The sequence below is a fragment of the Manihot esculenta genome, chromosome 10, assembly GCF_001659605.2.
Source record: "Manihot esculenta cultivar AM560-2 chromosome 10, M.esculenta_v8, whole genome shotgun sequence".
Classification (NCBI taxonomy): Eukaryota; Viridiplantae; Streptophyta; class Magnoliopsida; order Malpighiales; family Euphorbiaceae; genus Manihot; species Manihot esculenta.
Window position 1 is genome coordinate 16,257 of NC_035170.2, and position 20,148 is coordinate 36,404.

At 35.4% G+C, this 20,148-nt stretch overlaps 1 protein-coding gene across 6 annotated transcripts; it reads left to right on the forward strand.

Annotated features, from left to right (window-relative positions):
• Positions 1 to 1,051: 1,051 nt before the first annotated feature.
• LOC110607439 lies at positions 1,052 to 14,214 on the forward strand. 6 transcript variants are annotated; one of them, XM_021746544.2, is made up of 12 exons: positions 1,056 to 1,232; positions 1,943 to 2,060; positions 2,355 to 2,434; positions 3,208 to 3,390; positions 3,499 to 3,610; positions 3,686 to 3,719; positions 5,535 to 5,572; positions 5,738 to 5,772; positions 5,857 to 6,009; positions 10,711 to 13,277; positions 13,480 to 13,566; positions 13,879 to 14,214. In XM_021746544.2, exons 3-12 carry the CDS (start codon positions 2,364 to 2,366, stop codon positions 13,944 to 13,946), a joined length of 3,348 nt encoding a protein of 1,115 aa, XP_021602236.1. In that variant the 5' UTR covers positions 1,056 to 1,232; positions 1,943 to 2,060; positions 2,355 to 2,363; the 3' UTR covers positions 13,947 to 14,214. The 6 variants fall into 6 exon arrangements, 4 of the variants coding, with proteins under 4 accessions (XP_043816854.1, XP_021602236.1, XP_043816853.1 ...); XR_002486724.2 differs by lacking the exon at positions 1,943 to 2,060 and having other exon boundaries at positions 1,052 to 1,232; positions 10,711 to 13,345; XR_006352287.1 differs by lacking the exons at positions 1,943 to 2,060; positions 13,879 to 14,214 and adding an exon at positions 13,679 to 13,821 and having other exon boundaries at positions 1,052 to 1,232; positions 10,711 to 13,345.
• The last annotated feature ends 5,934 nt before the right edge of the window (positions 14,215 to 20,148 follow it).

The following is a 20,148-nucleotide window of genomic DNA, read 5'->3' on the forward strand; positions in this document are numbered from 1 at the left end:
TGGTTTTTCAAAAGGTAATGGTACGCCGATAATTGTTGAAATTTTAGCTCTTCGTCACTGTTTGCTCTTTACGATAGAATTTTCGTCTTTTAATAGCTGCATTCTTATGAACTGTTTGCAAGTGGTTCAATCTCTTCGATCTCCACATTTAGACATTTTTGAACTGGATTTGATTTTGAATGATTATAAATTTTTGTTAGACTCTAGAATTGATATTTCTGTTAGATGGATTCGTTGTCATATCACTCTAATTACTCATACTTTAGCTAGAGAATCTATTAGGTATGGTCGTCTCTCTGTTTATTTATATTTATTTTTAATTTAATTATTAATTAATTATATTTCATCTCATAATTTTTATTCAATTGTTTTAAAATTTTTATCCAATTTCCTCAATTATATTATAATAATATATAAATTAACTATTATAATTCTATTTTATTTTATTTTATTTTTAAAAAATTTTTAAAATATCTTTTAAGATTAAATAAAATTTAATATTTTTAAAATAAATATAATTAGAAAATTAATAAAAAATTATTTTTTAATATGTGTGAAAAAGTAAAATAAATAAAAATTATAAAATTGAAAAAATATTTTAAATTTAATATTATTTTTAAAATTAGAAAATATTTAATATCTGAAATTAAAATCCAATGTAATATTATTTTAAATGTAATTAATTTGTTATATGTTTTTTAATCTAATTTAATTAAATATAATAAAGTTAATTACTAAAATATATTCCACGACTTGGGAAGGTAATTTTTGCTCGCACGCAAGACAAGGAATGGACAAGGCAAAATACAAGCATGCCTAGAATGCAATCGCGCGTATTATAGGCGCGTGGTGTCCGCCCTCGTCATCTTTGCGTTATCGTTGTTTTTGGTTTTTTTTGTCAAAGCTAGTTTTTTTTTTTTTTTTTTCAAAAAACCCACTGCTGTTGGATGCGTCTTGTTGTTAGATTAGAAACGCAACCGAATTAAAAAAGAAATTTAGTTTAACTGCGAGCAAGTTGCACCATAGCTTTTACTTCTGCTAAACTAGAAATTTCAGAGCAAATAACTTTAGGGAAAAAAAAAAAAAAAAGAAAAGCAAAAAGAAAAGAATCAATAAATTAAGCCACATAACTTGCACACAGATGACACATGATCTTGGGGCTCGCATTCAAGATCTCTTGTGTGTTTCTATCTGTGGGAGATTCTGAGCTAACCTCGTCTCTTTAGCTTCAGGTGAGCCAAAATCTGCATTTTCCCCTTCCTCGCTCACTTGGTCTTTTGGATTTAGGAGCTACATTTCACCTAACATTTTACGTAATGCGAAAAAAAGCCTCTCAAGTTTTCGTAAATGAGAGCTTTATAGTGACTAATTGAGATTTAAACTTAAAACTGATTTCACTTTCTTTCCGCTTCGATTGATGTTCACTGCTTTTGCCTATACCGCCCGCTGTTGTTGTTCTACTGTGCTGCTGCTGCTTCTGCTTGTTTCTTTTCTTTTAATGTTCTTTTTGCTACATTTCAACTTCTGCTTACTAGATCTGACATTTTCCATTAAAATTGTTTGATAATTTTTCCTGCCGTTCAAAGGAATTACGCTCCACAATGTACTCTTTTAGTTAAGTCTCAATTACCTTTTCATCCAGATGCTGAATCTGGATGTGCTTTACTTGTTGAACACAAAGGGGCTATAGCAAATTATTTTGAATCTATATTATTTCTGGAGGTTGAAAATATAAGCTTTGGTTGGTATCTGCATGTACCCCATTCGAGATTTGTTCCTGGTTAGAAACGTTTTCGTGTTGCCCCTATTAATGATAGGATTTCATCTCAACTTTTTCTAGACTATGCCTTGTTACTTGCCATATATATACAATTACGAAAACAGTTTTTTCTTTTCTCTGTACCTGAATGCCATATCAAAATTTGAATACTCTGCATCACAGCATTTTAAAAATTGTGCTTCATCTTCATCGGCGCTCATGTCAAATTGGTGGCTCTCATATAGCAGATGCATTATTTCTGTCCGAAATGACGTGGGCTTCAACTTTTTTGACATTCTAAGTTTGTATTTCTCCTATTAATCCTTCTGTAACGTTTATTATCGAGCTTGCACTCACTTTGATCATTAATCTCATAATTCTTAGACTTTAAATTGATAATGTATATTTTACCCTTCTCGCCTCTTCTTTTTCTCTTCGTGCATGCATTCATATTTGAGGCTTGCCATTTTAGTCAGCTAAAATCGGCAGTTGATGCACGACAAACTGTCTCTCTAAAATTCCAGAACACTTTGCAGATCACAAGAAGTGAAGCAGTCTTTGAAGAGTTCTTATATTGCATATTTTTCTCTTACAGATTGTTGGAATGGAGTGTGGCATAGATGCTGATGCAGCTTTAGATTATGCAACTATTCAGATTTTCCCAGCCCAAAACAGGTAAGACGATTAGCAATAAACATCAATTGAGAAGTTCCATCCAAGATGATAAAAATTGTCTAACTGTTAGGAAAATATAAGTTGATCAATTATTACTGTGCCTAGTAGCTTGGAACCTTCATGCACACACACTTCAATAAGATGTTCCACGTTCTGGTGGGATTTGCTCAGTAGAGGATAAGTAGAATTGCTTAAGTCTCCAGTTGCCTATTCAAGGGCTCAGGCTGTTGAGAGCTAACATTGTAAAGAAAACTGTTGAAAGGTGGATTGCCTTGATCATTCTGCTAAACAACACCCTCAAAAAGCAAGGCCAGCATTGAGTAATTGCTTAAATTATTTCAGAGGGTTAAAATGCTTCCCTATACCTTCTTATCTAAAAAGTTGGATTATGTCTTAATTCATGACTATTGTGTTATTGTCATCATTATCGTTTCCTTAATAATTTTGAATTTACACACATTTGCACACACATGGATGTGGAGTATAAAATGAATATTTTATATACATCTTCGGATCTCCCAATATCAAAATTTGAGTATTTATGGTCTTTGCCAATGGGACACCTTGCATTGTATGTGCAATGGAACTTATGAATCTAGTTTCTTCTTTTAGTTAGATATGCAGTTACAGCTTGCTGGTTTTGGTAACCTCTTATTAGTTTCCTCTGTTTTATGTTCATTCATATTTATATATTTCTTTATTGTTCATATATTTTCCAATATTACATTGTACTTTATGTATTTACTTATCTAGCCCATGTGATGATATTTTAGATATGAGGTATTTGTTTGCGGTGATGATGAAGTGGAAAAAGTAGCCACTGGATTGCTGGAGCATCTCTTGCCACATTTACCAGGGGTAAAAAACTTGCATAGTAGAGGATCTAATGCCAATTTTAAACTTCAAGTACCAGGACAGAAAGATACAACATGGTTCACAAAGTCCACTTTAAACAGGTCCTTGTGATATTATTACTTGTTTGTTCTTTTTCGCTTGTTTATCAGTTAATGGACCAGTTTAGCTGCCTACTCCTCTTGTTACCTTCCTTTTTTTTTTTCTCTTAGATTTCTGCAAATTGTTGCTTCTGCGGATTTAGTGAATTCCAGTAAGCTTATTGAAGGTGAAATGTCACAATTGAAGGAGGCCAGAAAATTTCATCTTTCTTTATATACTCAGGTCATACTTGAGCCCTTTCATGATTAGTATTTGATTGCCTGGTATTTCTGGTTAACATGAATTCTATTCTGTCAGGGGCACAAGGATCAGTTTGAAAGTGGGGAAACAGGTAAGTTGCAGTTTAGACAAATGTGGAGTTCACAGTTTGCATAACATTTTTCAATCCTTGAGTTCTTATTGGTAGTTTACCAAATACTAAAGAGAGGAATTGACACTATTTTTGAAAAGGAATGTTGAAGGAACAAAAGGAATTCCTGGAAATGATGCTGTTCTCAAGATGCTCAACTGTTTTCCTTGTTGCATCACTAGCTAAACCTGTAATCATAAAAGCATTTCATGTATCCTTTGAAAAGTTATAAGAGAATAAGGACACAAGGAATGCACTTGGCAGGGTCCTGCATTGGTGGTTTCATGTAGTGCTGGCCATGATTCGGTTCAGACCATGAATGGGTCCCGGACCATTTTAGGGGCTGGGTATATTCCTCTCCTTGAATCAGAATCAGAACCAACCCGAAAAAAGAAAAATTGTATTGGTTCCCTTTAATTTTTCCCAACTGTAGAATCTATATAAATGACATTTTGATAAACCTATATCTAATAAATTTATATATTACAATATATAGAATATTAATATCATTGTAACTTTAATAAATTTCGAAATGGACGAAATGAAAATGCTTCAGACCGAAACCATTTATGAACTGAAACATTTCGAACTGGAATCGCTTGGAACTAAAATCAGATAAAGGGAAAAACAACAAGGTGCTCTTTTCGTCTAAACTGATAAAATGTTCTTGCATGCTAAACTTCCTTTTCGAGTGTCATAAAATAATTAGATTGTTTTGCATGTTTGAAGATTTAAAAAATGTATTATTGAGCAAGAAGTGAAGAACATTAATGCTGCACTTTGAAGATCTTCTCTCTCTTTCTCTCACCCCCATAAATGTTCTTTAGTTGTATACCTAGCTTGTGGAAATGATTGATCATGAAATGCTAACATGGAATGGTATGTGATTTTCATTGTTATCGAGGCTTACAAAATCCATGCATACGTCATTGTGAGAGTGAATTAGAAAATGTGAATTTTCAGGCACAGTGGGTATTCATATGAGAGAATAGAAGATATTGATTTGCTATAGGTCTTCAAATCATTCATTTGAAGGTTACATAGTTAGGGGAATGAGAATATATTAGGGATAAATGCTTCTTCTACATCTGGAAAGATTATTAGAATAACATTTCAGCAATCCTTTAGTTTTGTGATAGTTTTTTTCACAGGCTCTAAGAAAGAAAATAGCAGTTATTGATAACAGTATCTATGAGGAAATTCTGATGCTTTTTTTTTTTACAGTATTTCTTAGAAACTAGTAACTGTCCATTTATGATTGAAACCACTAATGTAATTTTTTTTTTAGTATTGTAATTCCCCCCTAATTTTCATGTTTTGGCATTATCCAAGAAGCTAAGTGTTTGGCTGAGTTCCACATTGGCCTTGGATACAGCCATGAAGTGAGTATACCTCATAGGGATAAGTTTACCTTACATCCTCTATTGAACTAAAATTGTTAAAGGAGAAGTCTGTATTTTTGAGTTTGTCATATCCCTTATAATATTGCAATAGAAGTTTGTCCTTGGTCTTTATACTTTACTTCTGCTTATGTTCATTATTTTTGTCGACTTTGTAGGAATTTTGATTGATTTTTCTGGGTTTACATGTGTTTTATTTTAATTTCCATCCTAATAGACAAATTTAAGGAATTTAAGCATATAAGTTGATCCCTGTGTTTACTGTACATCAGCTAGTAGCGCCCTACAGGCATGTTGACATGACATGAGATGATACTGCTACAGGATTTTGCGAAAATATTGTGAATGCTACAATTTTTCATGAAATTCATTGTTGTATTTTCTCTCCTTTGGACAGATGGATCCAACTCTGTTGAGACACTACCAACGCACAAAGTAATTGCTTTTGCATACATATTTTTATAAGTTCCATTTGTTTTCTTTTGGTCTTTTAAAGTTTCCCTGTTGATAGTTTCAAAAATATAATTCTTATTTATATTTTGTTTATGTGGTTGTGTATCACAATGACACTAATATGTTTTGTTTTACTCATATATATAGCCTGAAGTAGAAATTGCATCATCAGATACGTCAAAGTAAGTCCTTTTGATAGCTGCCTTTTCCCCGTGGCTTTTACATTTGATGTATATCCACTAAGCCACAGAAAATTATATTCCTAGGGATGAATTATTGCGAGCTATGGACTTGAGGCTCACAGCATTGAGAAGGGAGTTAGCTGCAGCACTAAACCAAGCTGCTGGTGCCACCTGCTCCTCAAAAGATATTACAAATATAATAGAATTTTGTGATAATTTTGGAGCAGCCGACTTAAAGTAAGTAGTCTATCAAATTTTATTGTGCATTGGTAGCATGGTTTCAAATCGCAGTCGCGGTTGCGGATAAAGGAAACATGTCAGTAACAGTTACGGTCTGTCGCGGCGCAAATTTTTTTAGAAAATTTGTAAAGTTCATGAAATTAAAATATGTTGAAAGATATAATGAAAATTAAGTTATATAACTTATTAATAAGTACAAATATATCAAATAAATATAAAATACATAACTTTTAAACATTATATGCAGTAACTTAACTCAGTTACCACCGGAACGACCGTTTACCAGGTTCTTGAATAGATCCATCACCTTCATCTTGTGATTGAGAGCTTTGATCTTAATAATATTTATAGTACTGTGATAGATCAAAATTGAAGAATGAACCCATACCAAATTGATCAGCAGGATTGGACTGGGTTTAGATGTGGAGAATGATTGTTCTGACAAAGATAAATCAGAATACAATGGAGGAGGTTGATATGGATATTGATATGGTTTGAGTATCCTATTGAGAATTTCCTCCATATCCATAGGTTGATATGGATAGGGATTGGAGTATCCCATTGAGAATTTCCTCTATATCCATTATCACCCGTAGAGGTTGCTTCCATTGAAGATTCACTTGTACCATAAGTCCCATATCTATAATTATCTGCATCCATAGAACACGCTCCATGTGCAACACCTTTTCCCTTATCATTGCTACCACTAGAACCACGTGATCTCTGATATGTAAGTTGCAAAGATGGAACTGGAGCTGAAGATGGACTATGCCTCTAATATGAAGAGGGATCATCATATGATTGTAATGAACTAGTAGTTTCACGACCTTCACCTCTTCCACCCTGACCACTATCATCATCATCATCATCACTGGAACTAAATAGTATACAAGAATCTTCAAGTTCAGCATCACCACTGCCTCCAATATTCTGTCCATGAGTCTAGAGCATTAGCTTGTTGTGATTGTGATGGAGCAGCCTCATCCTCCTCTAGCCAAGGATTTTCTTCACCATCTATACGGATTTTCCCTTTCCTCCAACCAAGGATTTAGTGAATCATCTTTCTCGAAAATGTAACCCAAATTAATTGGATTATATCTCTTTTTTAGCTTATGCCGACTCTTTCTGCTCAAATTTCTCAACTTCAACCGCATATTGTAGTGAACAAAGACGAGTGCATGCAATTTTTGATACCGTAATTTGTTCTTCATCTTTGTATGTACAAGTAAAAAAGTGCTCCAATTTCTTTCATAATTAGATGCAGAAGTGGTTTGACTCAACACTCTTACTGCAATTCTTTTTAGTTCAAGAGCACTTTCACCATCATGTATCCACCATTCAGTTGCATTAAAACATATAATAATTTTAATAATATAGGTTGTTTTTTCAAATATTTGATTTTTATATTTTAGAACACTAAAAATATAACATAATGTGTAAATGATATATTTTTATCTGGATCAATGAATTTAATGGTTTTTTGTGCTAAGGCAGACCCAAAACTCTCTATTTTATGTTTATAGAGTTGTGTTTGCAACAATCCAAAAAAAATTGTTTACTTTATTATACATGCAAATACTAAAATTGTTTATTAAAATTACTGAAGTTAGGTATATATTATATACTTAGTTGGTTCAATGCATGGTCTTGATTTACCAAATAACTCTCTAGCTTTTGAATAACATTTTTAAGGCGCCATGATTTTACTATCATTTCTAATATCATGTAGACCATATTGATATTGAGTATTCAAAAAAATCTTGCAAATTATAAAATTATTATTAAAATTTATAAGATATAGAAATTATTAAAGTATTAATTATTAAGTTTATGTGCTTCTTATCGACCTTATGCAAATCATGATATAATTGAAAATTCCAACGAGTATCAATAATTTTTCAGTAGTCTATATAACTTCTGGAATTTTGCTTAATAGCCAATTTTATTTAATGGCCAATTTTGCTTGTTCCATTTCTTCATATATAAATCCCATCGTTGATTTTTCATGACCATCCACTAATTTCAATACTTTAGGTAATGACTCTTGAATTTTCATAATTTGCTCGGCTTTCTCCTAAAAATTTTTCTTCTCTATCCAAGCTAAGAACAATTTTCTTAGCTTCATAAGCTGGTCCACTGGTAGCTTGGCCATATTTACTTTCTACCTATTGTTCAGATTCAAATATATTTCTTAATCCCGTTCTACATCGAAGAAGACTCTCCAATGCAATAAAATTAGTTGCAAATCTGGTAATCCCAAGGCAAATTATGTCTCGACCATCCGTGAATTTCTTTATGTAATTTACCATCCAATTATGATTGTAAATAAATTGGGTGATAACTTTTTTTTGCTCAATAACGGCCTGTATACTCTTCCTCCTCCCAAAATCTTCTAAAATTAAATCAATGCAATGTGCATTGCTTGCTATCCAATACAAATTTGGAAACTTCTACATTAACTTTTTGCCATCAGATTTAATAGCAGCTTCATTATCAATCACCACTTGGATAATTTTGCTTGGGCCAATTTCTTCAACCACCTTCTTCATGATCTTGAAGTAATATTCTTCATCTTTTCGCTTAATATTGCTTGCATCTATGGACTTATGGAACATTGTTTCACGATGAGAGTAGACTAGAAAATTAATTATACTCATTCTGGTTGGTCCGCTCCATCACACATGATAGTAACTCCTCTCTCGTTCCACATGCCCTCAAATGAAGTGTTGACCAACATAGAAGGTTCCTAATTAGGATGATTCAAATCTTTGGGATCTTAATTATGCTTGATTTAAGGAATTTTATTCTTATTGTAAATATTTCTAATTTAGGTTGATTCTTTGTATATAAATACTCAAACTTTGTAAAGATCAATTCAATTGGAATAGACTAAAAAATTCCTCTTAAAATTCTTCATGAAGCAATATATTTCTTCATTTCTTTGTATTCATTTTTCAAATATATTTTAAAAATATTGTATGCTAAAGGTAGTGATACATTAAGTCTCACTTCAGCGATTTCACTTTAGCGGTCCCACTTCAGCGGCTGTTTTGAGTAATGGCTTTGTCCATGGCGACTCAACCACACTAAAAGGTAATCTGTTATGGATAACAAAATTACCAAAGTTTTTAAGCAACTTTTTTTTCTGCGACTTAAGTCATTTGGTTTTAATCTTTGGTTGCTTTATAATTTTGCTCTTTTTTAATTCAATTTCAGTTGCTTCTAATCTAGAAGCAAGTGTTGATGTTTGCTCGATAAATCTTGATGCTTCTCTACCTTTCTCACAAACAGTCGTTGAACGACTAATTCAGCTTGATGGCTAGTCCCACCACTTTCATAATGAGAAACTCTTCTTCTATAAGTATCTTCATGAAAGTGCCGCATACTTTTGCATCTCGCAATTTCTAGTTTAATATCTTCTCCATCTGAATTTAAAGTACCCTCAACTTCTGTCATCTTCATGATTTCATCTTTCCACTCCCTTATCCTCTTTGCTTTATCCTTTTTTGCAACTTCAAAACCTCTCAACATATTCCTCATGTCTTTTTTTACTTGTGCAGAAACTTTTGGACAATCAGCAACTTGGCTTGGTATATTTGTTGAATGTTGCTTCAAGCGAGTTATTTCCCCAGTTAATTTTTTACCACAAAAAATTACAGGTCGTTTTTCCTTTTTTTTTTTCTTGTAGAAGTGGCAAAATTCAATCCAATATCTTGACTTGTTTTATCAGATTCTCTGGCATTTTTCAAATTATCAAAAAATATATTGTAAAACAAAAAATATATTATCAAATTAATGTGCAAATTAACTTAAATTTAAATTTACTTTATGCAAAATCATTTAAGTTGTTTAAAAAAACTACCATTTTAAGTTAAGAGAATAATTTTTAATATATTTAAAGCATAAAACAATAAACTTGTAACACCTAACTTGTAAAGTTTATGAAATTAAAAGATATTTAAAGATATAATCAAAATTAAGTTATATAACTTAATAACAAATACAAATATATCAAATAAACATAAAATTCATAACTTTTAAATATTATATATAGTAACTTACCTCAATTAATATCATCAAAATAATCGTCTAGGGCAGATGCTTGAATAGAAATTTAAGTATATAGACCGCTCTTAAAAAATTTAAGAGAAATATGGTAGTTTGTGGTTTAAAAATGTGAAATGGAGGCTGGAAATAAATATGGAAGAAAAAAAACTATGGAAGAACTCTTTGTGTGGCTGTGTGCTGAAGCTTGGAGCTGGAGAGAGTGCTGGATGGAAAGAGCAAAGACTAGAGATAAAAGACTAAAAAGTAGAGAAATCATTTTTTTTTTACTTTTTTTCCCATTTAATAATGCATTTTCACGTGACGGTACTTCTATGAGATTCCTGAAGTGATTTGAAATAAAGGAAAGTAACAGCCGTTACCATTGCGTAACGGTTATATCGGCCGTTATAGCAACAAATTTTTTCTATCATTATTTATCAGCCAGCCATAATGGCCACCAACAAGCTTCCAAACCTGAACGGTCGTTACCTTATGTAATGGCCGTTATTTGAAACCATGATTGGTAGGAGCCGCTTCAAAGTATTTGCCACCGCTCTATGTTCCTTTTCCTTTTTTTAAGGGTTACAGTAAGTTGCTAACTCAGGAAATAATTATGATTACTAGATTTAATCTTGATAATTTCTCTTGCAGGAATTTTTTATCCAAATGCTTTGAACTGAGGCATAACAGCGAAACAGCTCTACTTACAAATGATGACAAGCACTCATTTACATGCATGTCAAGAAGGAACAATGCAAATAAGACAAATGGAGAAACTCATATATCGATATCCACACAATTGCAAACACCAGTAAAATATGGTGTTTCACCAGCGATGGTTGCTCAAGTTGAGCGACAAAGCTCAACTGAAAGTGAGGAGTCTTCTAACTCAAGCAATGAAGATCAAATATCTGCAGAAAGAAGTCGAACTCTTACAAGGTCTGTGCAACCAAGAAGGTCAGCGTCGCCAATGCGGAGGATTCAAATAGCACGAACTGGGTCACGTAGGACTCCTGCATTAAGCATTAAGAACCTCGGTCATTATCCTGCTAGAGAGAGGATTCCCTATTATAGAGATGGAGCTGCAAATGGCAGTGAAGATGAAGGTTCTGAACAATTCAGTAAGAAACCTGAGAAAATTGCGCCCAGGATGACTGTTCAAGATGCAATTAATCTTTTTGAAAGCAAACAGAAGGATCAAAGTGCAGATGCTCAAACAAGAATCTGCTCATCAAATCTCTCTCTCTCCACAAATAAATCTGTGCTAAGAAGATGGAGTGCTAGTACAATAGAAGGTTCTGCTCCCTACCAGCAAGAACTTGTTTCTGAAAAATCGGCTCTGCTGTCTTCTGGTGATGTAATGGATGAAGAAAATTCAATTCTTTCTTGTGGTGATGTAATGGATGAAGAGAATTCAAATCTTTCTGTGAAAGAAAAATTGGAGTCTGATGTGGCACCTGGATGTCGAAATCTTCTTGAGACTACTAAAGTTGATGTAGAGTTAAAGAGACTGGAAAAAGAAACACATGATCAATTAGACGTGGAAGAAGACACTAGTGCAACACCTGGTCAGGAAAGTAATGGAATGCCAGCAGCCTCTGCTGAATGGACTCAACAAAAGGAAGTGGAGTTGAACCCTATGATGAAGAAAACAATGGAAAGTCAGCCCGTGAGAACCAGGAAGCCACAAACTAGCAGAAACCAGAACATCCCTTCTGATCATAGAGGTGGATTTTATGATCACTACAAGGAGAAGAGGGATGAGAAACTTCGAGGAGAGAATGCTGGAAAGAAAGCAGAAAAAGAAGCAAGATTTAGAGCATTGCAGCAAACACTTGACGAGCGAAAAGCAGAAATGGTCTCCAGAAGTGTAAAGGATGTAGGTAAAAAGCATCCTTCACCTAAACCCCAAAAATCACTCAAAAATCCATCTCAATCTGCAAGTCTCAGGAATGAGAGCCCAAAATCCTCTGTTACAAGGAAGGTTTCAACCAAAAAATCAACCTTGCCTGCTACTCGTAAATCATGGCCTACACCTTCAACTAGAGTGGCAGGACCATCACCATCGAAAACTCCATCTGGGAACTCACTGTCTGGTACCACACAAACACGACGTAAACCTCAGTCAACACCATCCCTTCCCCGATCAAGTGCTAAAATAGAGAGATCCCAGCCATGCCTTAGAAATGTGAAGGAAAGCCAGACTGATACCGACAGGAGCCTGAAGGGAGGGAAAGAAAAGACGCAACAAAAAGTGACCAAGAGTGGAAAAACAACAGGAACAAAAGTTTCAGCTGCTACTGCAGACTGTTCTAGTATGGTTCAGTCAAAGCCTAGTTTCTATAACAAAATGACCAGGAAAAGCACTGTTGTGCCACTGGAATCAAAACCTTTACGCCGTAAAGGATCTGGAGTTGCTGTTGGCATAAGTCCTACTGTGAGCAAGACCAAACATTCTTCTCGGTTGGAGGATTCTTCCATGAATTGTGGGAATACAATTGAAACTCTAAGCAATAAGGTGACCATTAATGCTTCCACTCTTTTGAGTCCGCATCAAGATCAGGATATTGTATCATCTGATAATTCTAACCCTACTATGGGTTTAGAAACAATGGTCACTAGTCATCAGAATGGTGATGAGTCTGAAAACATCATTAAGCTTGCCACTGATCTTGATGACAGCTTCAAAGATACAGCAGAGTGTACAGCAATGTTTCAATGCCAAGAAGAATCAGTTATCTCTCCTATTGCATGGGAGGAAATAGATGAACATCAGAACATGCAGAATTCATATGATGATTGCACCTCTCAACTTGCTTCTCCAGTCCATGTTGCACCACTTGGATTATCAAGTCCACGCATTCGTCATTCTTTGTCACAGATGCTGCAAGAAGACAATAGTGAACCTGAAATAGTTGAGTGGGGAAATGCTGAAAATCCTCCTGCTATGGTCTATCAAAAAGATGCTCCTAAAGGGTTAAAGAGGCTCTTGAAATTTGCCCGGAAGAGTAAAGGGGATGCAAGTTTAACAGGTTTGTCTAGCCCATCTGTCTTTTCTGAAGGAGAGGATGATGCCGAGGAATCTAAAGCCATCAGTAAGAGAAGCACTGACAACCTGCTGAAGAAGGTAGCACTTCATTCAAAGAACAACGGACAGCAAAATGCAACCTTTTTTGTAGGCCATGAAAAGAATGTAGATCCTCATGAACTTCACTCTGGTACTTTCACGTCCTGTGGCTTTTCTCAGTTCCTTCATGCTGATTTTTTTCTTAACATGAATAAAAAGGTGACAGTTTTAGGTCTTGTTCCCTTCCACTTTTGTTTTCATGTGCCTGTTTAACAAATTAGAAAGCGTGCTAATTAATGTTAATAGTTTTCTAGTTTATTATGCTGAATAATTTAGAGATATTCTGGATGCAGCTCAATCAAACTTGAGCAAATTTGAAGTCCAAAGTTCACACAAGTTGCCCAAGGGCCATGGATCATCAGCAGCTTCTACAACTAAAGGTTTTTTCTCTTTTTCTTTTCAAATTCAAACCTTCCGCTATAAAGTTACAAAAGAAGCTTTTATAACAACCTAACCTTTCTTTTCACATATAACAACCTAACCTTACTGCAGCTTTTACAAGACATGATTTATTACTACCTGGATCAAGACATACAAGACACTAATTGACCTAGAGTTAAGGCTAGATGTAATACACAAAATAACTCTGACTGGTTTTCAAGATCAATCTCAGTCAACTTAACACTCTCCTGTCTCTCGTGTATTAAATTTAATTAGACAGACTGACAGAGGTGTTCTGTTTTGTGTTTCAGCAACAAGGTCCTTCTTCTCTCTTTCAGCATTTAGGGGCAGCAAACCAAATGAGATGAAGTTCCATTGATTGGGATTATTGTAAAAATTCAATAAACTGTTCTCCTTGAAGCCGCAAGCAGACTAGATTTTTCTTGTGAAAAAAAAAAAAATAGTAGATTTCTATTCGCCACTTTCATATTTGTATGGTTCGGCATTTGATCAAGTGTTAAACGCATGTGCCAATGTGTACTTTCAGGATCTGCATGCTTCTGAAATCTGGGAGTTCGTGCACGATAATCACGTTGTTAATGTTTACTAGTAATTCACTTAAATATCTTAGAGCATGATTAACTTAATTTTCCCTATTTACGTCATGCATGCATATTGTAGTTTTGTGCTTAATTTTTACAGTTATTCAGTCAAGCAAGCAAGCAACCAAAGATTGAGAAATGACTTTGAGGGGAAAAAAAGAAAAAGAGCATTTTTTTGAGAATGGGAATAATTTTTTAAATTAATTTTGGCATCCTCTTTATGTAATCCGAAAATTTTTGTTCACTCCACAGATTAAAAAGTTGTAATATCGAATCCATATATAAACATTGTCTTAAATTATGTGTCATTTTTTTTTTCCCAAAAGTATCTGTAATACCCGGCTTGAGTCCGGCCTCAGAATTTCTGTAGTCTGGTGGAATCTCGGGTGTCGGAACCCTCGAGAAGGGTAAGACATATGTTTTCATGAGTTTTTACGAGTTTTGAATGTTTTCACGTGTTAAAAGGAAAATGAGTTTTGAAAGAAAAGCATCAAGGGAGAAATGCAAAGGTTCGGCCGCCGAAGGTCACTTTCGGCCGCCGAACATTGCATGGTTTCGGATTCACGTTCGGCTGCCGAAGATGGTCTGGCCAGCCACCTATAAAAGGGCCAAAGGGTCGGTGGAAGGAGGATATTTCTTCTCCACTTGCAGCCAGAGGTGAGTTCAAGCCTCTCCCACGTTGACTTTCATGTTTTTCATGTTTTTCACCAAATCTTTCAAAGTTTTTAAGAGTTTTGGTGTGTTTTGAAGGTTTTGAGTAAAAAGAGCAAGTTTGGACGTTTGGAGCTTTGGAAGAGCTTTTCTTCATATCTCTACGTTAGGATCACTTGATCTCTTGTTCTTAAGGAGGTAAGGGTGGATCCTGAACTTCTTTGATGATTTTTGAAGGTTTTATGAGAGTTATATGGATAGTATGCATGAATAGGGTTTTGGTTGAGGTTTTGCATGAGGTAGTGTTTAAGCATGTGTAAGTGTTGTTTGATGTGTTTTTTTGGGTTATAAGGTAGTTTTAGGCCCTTTTATGCATGTTTTTATGATATGTGCTAGTTGGAAGTAGTTGATATGCATGTTGGGTAAGGTTTGTGTTGAGTTTGCATGAAACAGAGCAGGGTTCTGCCCAGCGGGCAAAACCAGGTTCGGCCGCCGAAGGAAGGTTCGGCCGCCGAACCCTTTGTGGAGGCAGTTTCGGCTGCCAAAGCTTGCCCCCGAAAGCTAGGCTTTCGGTTTAGAAAGGGACTTTCGGCCGCCGAAAGAGGGAGTTCGGCCGCCGAAAGTGTGTGAGTTTCGTCTCTGGACGAGACCTTCGACCGCCGAACATGCATGAGTTTCGTCTCTGGAGAGGGGTTTCGGCCGCCGAACCTGCCGCTGAACGTGCCCTGTCCAGCTTTCTTTTGCATATTTTATGTGATTGTTTGGGGGAGCTTGGAGAGGGTTTTTGGGGAGTTTCTTAGAGATGTTCTTGAGTTAGTTTGGTCCCTCATTTGAGTCCACCTGTGTAGGAACGGACCAGAGGAACCCCAGAGATTAGCAGGGAGCACTGTGTCAGAACCTGCAGAGTTAGTACAGAGTCAGCCAGAGGTGAGTGAAACTTCTCTTTTCAGAACTAAACTATTTTGAGCATATGTCATGCATCATACGAGTATAGTAGGGTGTTTGCATTAGTTGCACGAAGTTGACGCATTGCATATACGATGTGTATGAGGCTGTGGATAGACCAAGGCGACTCCAATAGCTCAAACTCTGTTATAAGACCTGGCCGGGCCAGGCAGCCATCTGTAGGTAAGACCTGACTAGGTCAGGCAGCAGAGATAGTAAGACCTGGCTGGACCAGGCAGGCAGAGTGTAAGACCTGGCCGGGCCAGGCAGATTGAGGTTGTCAGACCTGGCTAGGCCAGGCATCCTTTCAGTGAGATTGTTGGTGGTCATGTCTATCCCTGAGATGATGTGCTGTAGTGCATTCCATGAGATCATGTTTTCAACTTATGGTTTATATAGTTCTACTCATTGGGCTTGTATAGCTCATCCCTCTCCCCTAACCCTAGTTGTGCAGGTTCAGAGTCCAGAGGGAGTCCAGCAGGGTTTGCAAGAAGCAGAGTTATGTAATAGCTAGTGTGGACATGTAACATGTAAAGAGATAATGTATAGTGTGTAGCTTTGTGCTTGACTTATAAGAGTTGTAATCCCTTGTTGTAGATACATGATCAGTTTATGTATGTTTTCTTTATTGTTATGCATATGAGAAAATCAGGCTTAACATTATGAGTTGATAGATCAGAAAGAGTGCATACACAGGTTAAGCCCTGGAGGAAAGAAAAGTTTTAAATGTTTGACAGAAAATGTATGATCATGTATGGGATTTCACAGGTACACAGACAGTATAGCAGGCTTATTACGGGTCCCGGCGACCTTAAGTCGATCTGGATCCTAGTGCCGGTGGCAGTTCGGTTTTCGGGCTGTTACAGTATCAGATTTCAGTTAAGCAGGGAAGACAACATACAAGCTTCGTGGTCAGAAAATAACACCCATATAAGAAACCCACATCTAGGTCAAAGAATAACCCACCTAGAAACTAAACCTTAAAGGAACAGGGCTTCGACCTGTAAAGAGAAAACCCATAATCCTTAAGTAGTCAGAGGCCTGAAGCATCCCGCCGTTTAGATCAGGCAGCGCCGGAGATAGTGAGACGGCTCCCTACTTCACAATAAGATCATGCAGAATTTTTTTATAAATTATTTTAAAGTAGTATAGTTAATTCTTTTTCTACCATAGATTATATATAAATATCGTCTCAAGTATTTCTTTTTTCCCTGTCCCGAGAAAGAAAATCGCTCTCTTATCTCTAGCTCGAGTCTTCTCTTTCACGCAAAGTCTCTCATCCGTCATGAATGATTTTCTTTCGTTCCGAAAGTTTTCCTTTGCGAAGTTTCTCTTATCAGTCCCGAGTGTTTTTTCTTTTGTTATGAGAGTTTTTCCTCGCAAAATTTCTCTTATACGTCCCAAGAGTTTTTCTTTCCGTCTCGAGAGTTTTATCCATGGCTGTTGAATCATTTGCGACCAGAAACACATGTTCAAATAGTGATTATCTTACTAATCCTTCGAATCCATATTTTCTTTATCCGAACGAAAATCTGGCACTAATTTTGGTGTTTTCAGTCCTTTCTAGTTCGAACTATCATTCTTGGGCAAGATCAATAAAAATGACGTTACAATCCAAAAATAAGATCAGGTTCATCAGTGAAAGTCTAAAGAAACTAGAAAAAGGTGATTCTATGTTTGATGCATAGGATAGATGCAACAATATAGTTCTTTTGTGGATAACGAGATCTCTTTCTCAGGCGATTGCCCAAAGCATAATTTGGATCGATACTGCTGTCGATGCATGGAAAGATCTATAAGATCACTTCTCACAAGGTGATATGTTCCAAATATTTGATTTACAAGAAGAAATTTACAATTTAAAATAAGGTGATTTATTTGTTACCGATTATTTTACTCATTGATAGAGCATATTTTAGTTCAATTTATCATGATATTCTTGATGTCTATTTACACCATTTTTGCCTAATTTTATGGTTTTAATCATGTTTTGCAGATATCAGGTGTAAAGAGACAATCTGGAGAAAATGCTCTTAAAACTGTCAAAAAGTGCCAAATATGGAAAGTACCAAAAAAATGAAAGTTTTCAAATAAGGAAAGTGCAGAAACAAAAGCAAATAAGGAAAGCTCAGTCAGAAGATTATTTAAAATTCAAATCGCATATATTTCTTTCCTTGTTCAAAGATGTGCACACACTGCAGCAGTCATATCTTCCTATTTAGGCAGCAAGATTTCATGAAGACACACTTGCCTCTTCTGCGTTCAGCATTCAAAATTCAAACGAAGGCTCCACCTAAAAAGGAAAGATTGGATAGATTCACTTTCCCTTCTGCATTCAATGACCGTGCGCCACCTTCCTTCTGCAGTCCATTCCGCGCGCCACTTTCCATCTGAAGAGCAAGCGCACGCCTCTTTCCTTCTGAATAATTTTGGAACGCGAATATTTCCTTTTCAAACACAACTTGGGCAGCAAGCACCTCTTGGGCAGCAAGGGCAGCATGTACGGACCTAGGGCAACACTTTCAACTATAAAAAGACACATAAGGAGCCTCCACACAACTTTTTACACACCCCCTTGGACACACCTATGGGATTGCAATTGATACCATCTCTTCTTCTTCCTTTCTTTATTTTTTGGTTTTTAATTCAGCCATGAGTGGCTGAAACCTTTTATTCTAGTTGAAGATTGGTTTAAACTTTGATTGTTTTATGGATTGTGAGATTTGAACACACATTGTTTGTCTTTTGGTTATTCAATATTAATACAGTTCATGCTTGATTCTATTATTGCTTTGTTATTTTGATCAAATTGGCCACTTGATTCTTGATTGCAAGGTAATATATTGTTAGTTTGGATAATTTTAAGTCCGTAATTGCTTTGATTATTCAAACATAAGAACACTTGGTGTAACAACTAAGAAATTGTATGATCTAGCAACATCTCATGCATTTGAGTAGCTAGGATTGGATCTCTCTTTCTCTTCATACAATTAACAATTGTTTGATGCCTAAGGCCCAAGGACGTTCTTTGACAATTTGTTAATCAGTAATTAATTAGAAGACATTCCCTAATTGATTTAATCATAAGGAGAGACATGGTGGCGAGAAGCGTTTTCCATCTCCATAACTAATCTATTGAATCAATCAAAAGAACATAAGTTTCAATGATCAATCCTAACAACTGAAATGGATCCAACTCTTCAACTAGATCTTTCTCATATTAGATTTCTCCTTATTTTATTATTCGCTTATTTAATTGCTTTCAGTAGTTGCTTAATCAAATCAATCTCAAAACCCCCCATTTAAATTTTATTGCACTTTATTTTCATTTTGCTTTCAGTTTCTCATTTAGTTAATTCTTTTGGTCTTGTTAAGAAAATAGATAAGTTTTCAATTCTCTGTGGATTCGATCTTTTACCACTATCTGCAGTAGTGATATTGTTGATAACCGGAAAGGTTATTTTTTACCGGTTTCGAGAACCGCGAGTCACTCATCTTAAAACTCTGTGGGATAAGTTAGATAATTTTAGACCTATGACACAATGTGTTTAAATCTTTGCAATTGCGATGCTCTTAAGACTATGAAAACTCATAAACAGAATGACTGTCTTTTTTTCTTAAAAGGTCTCAATGATTTTTTTAGTCATGCTAGATCTCAAATTATGATGATGGATCTCTTACCATCCATCAATAAGGCTTTCTCTCTTGTGATTCAACAAGAGAGATAGTTGAATATAAGTCTAATTATTGAACCTAGAGCCCTTACTATTAAATCTTCTCAAGCTCTGTCACAAAAATTCTCTTATAGGAAAGACATGGTTGTTCCTCCTTTTAATCGTGATCATAAAAAATTTGCTTCTCAGTCCAAAATTAATATCTGCACCTTCTATGATAGAATAAGACATATTGAGGAAACATGTTATCATAAACATGGTTTTTCTCCTGATTTTAAGATCAAGAATAATTCTGTTGTTCGTAACCCTTATGCAAAGAAGGATGAGACTAAATCCGACATTATCTCTATACCCAATACTGGTTCTGTTCCATCTTATATTGAGCATTCGGTATCGATCTTCACACTTGATCAATATCAACAAATGCTCACCCATTCTGTTGCATCTCATACTGAGCATTTAGTGCCGATCTTGACACCTGATCAATATCAACGATTTCTCACCCTAATTTAACCTGAGAAGGTTCAACAGGAGATACATAGTGCAAATCAAGTTAGCACATATGTCCCAGCAAATTCGGATGCTCTGCATTTGCAACTTCTTGTTCTAACTCAGCAGGTAATTCCTCCTTAATTTTTTCTTGTGCATTGCAAACTGAATCATGGATATTGGATACTAGAGCAATTGTTCATGTATATTTTTCTCTTAC

Bases quoted from the DNA above. Each gene is read 5' to 3' on its own strand.
- LOC110607439 (XM_021746544.2), top strand. From the start codon at position 2,364: ATGGAGTGTGGCATAGATGCTGATGCAGCTTTAGATTATGCAACTATT. The intron at 3,391-3,498 runs GTCCTTGTGATA...TTTTTCTCTTAG, and splicing joins ACAAAGTCCACTTTAAACAG to ATTTCTGCAAATTGTTGCTT. The intron at 6,010-10,710 runs GTAAGTAGTCTA...TTTCTCTTGCAG, and splicing joins TTTGGAGCAGCCGACTTAAA to GAATTTTTTATCCAAATGCT.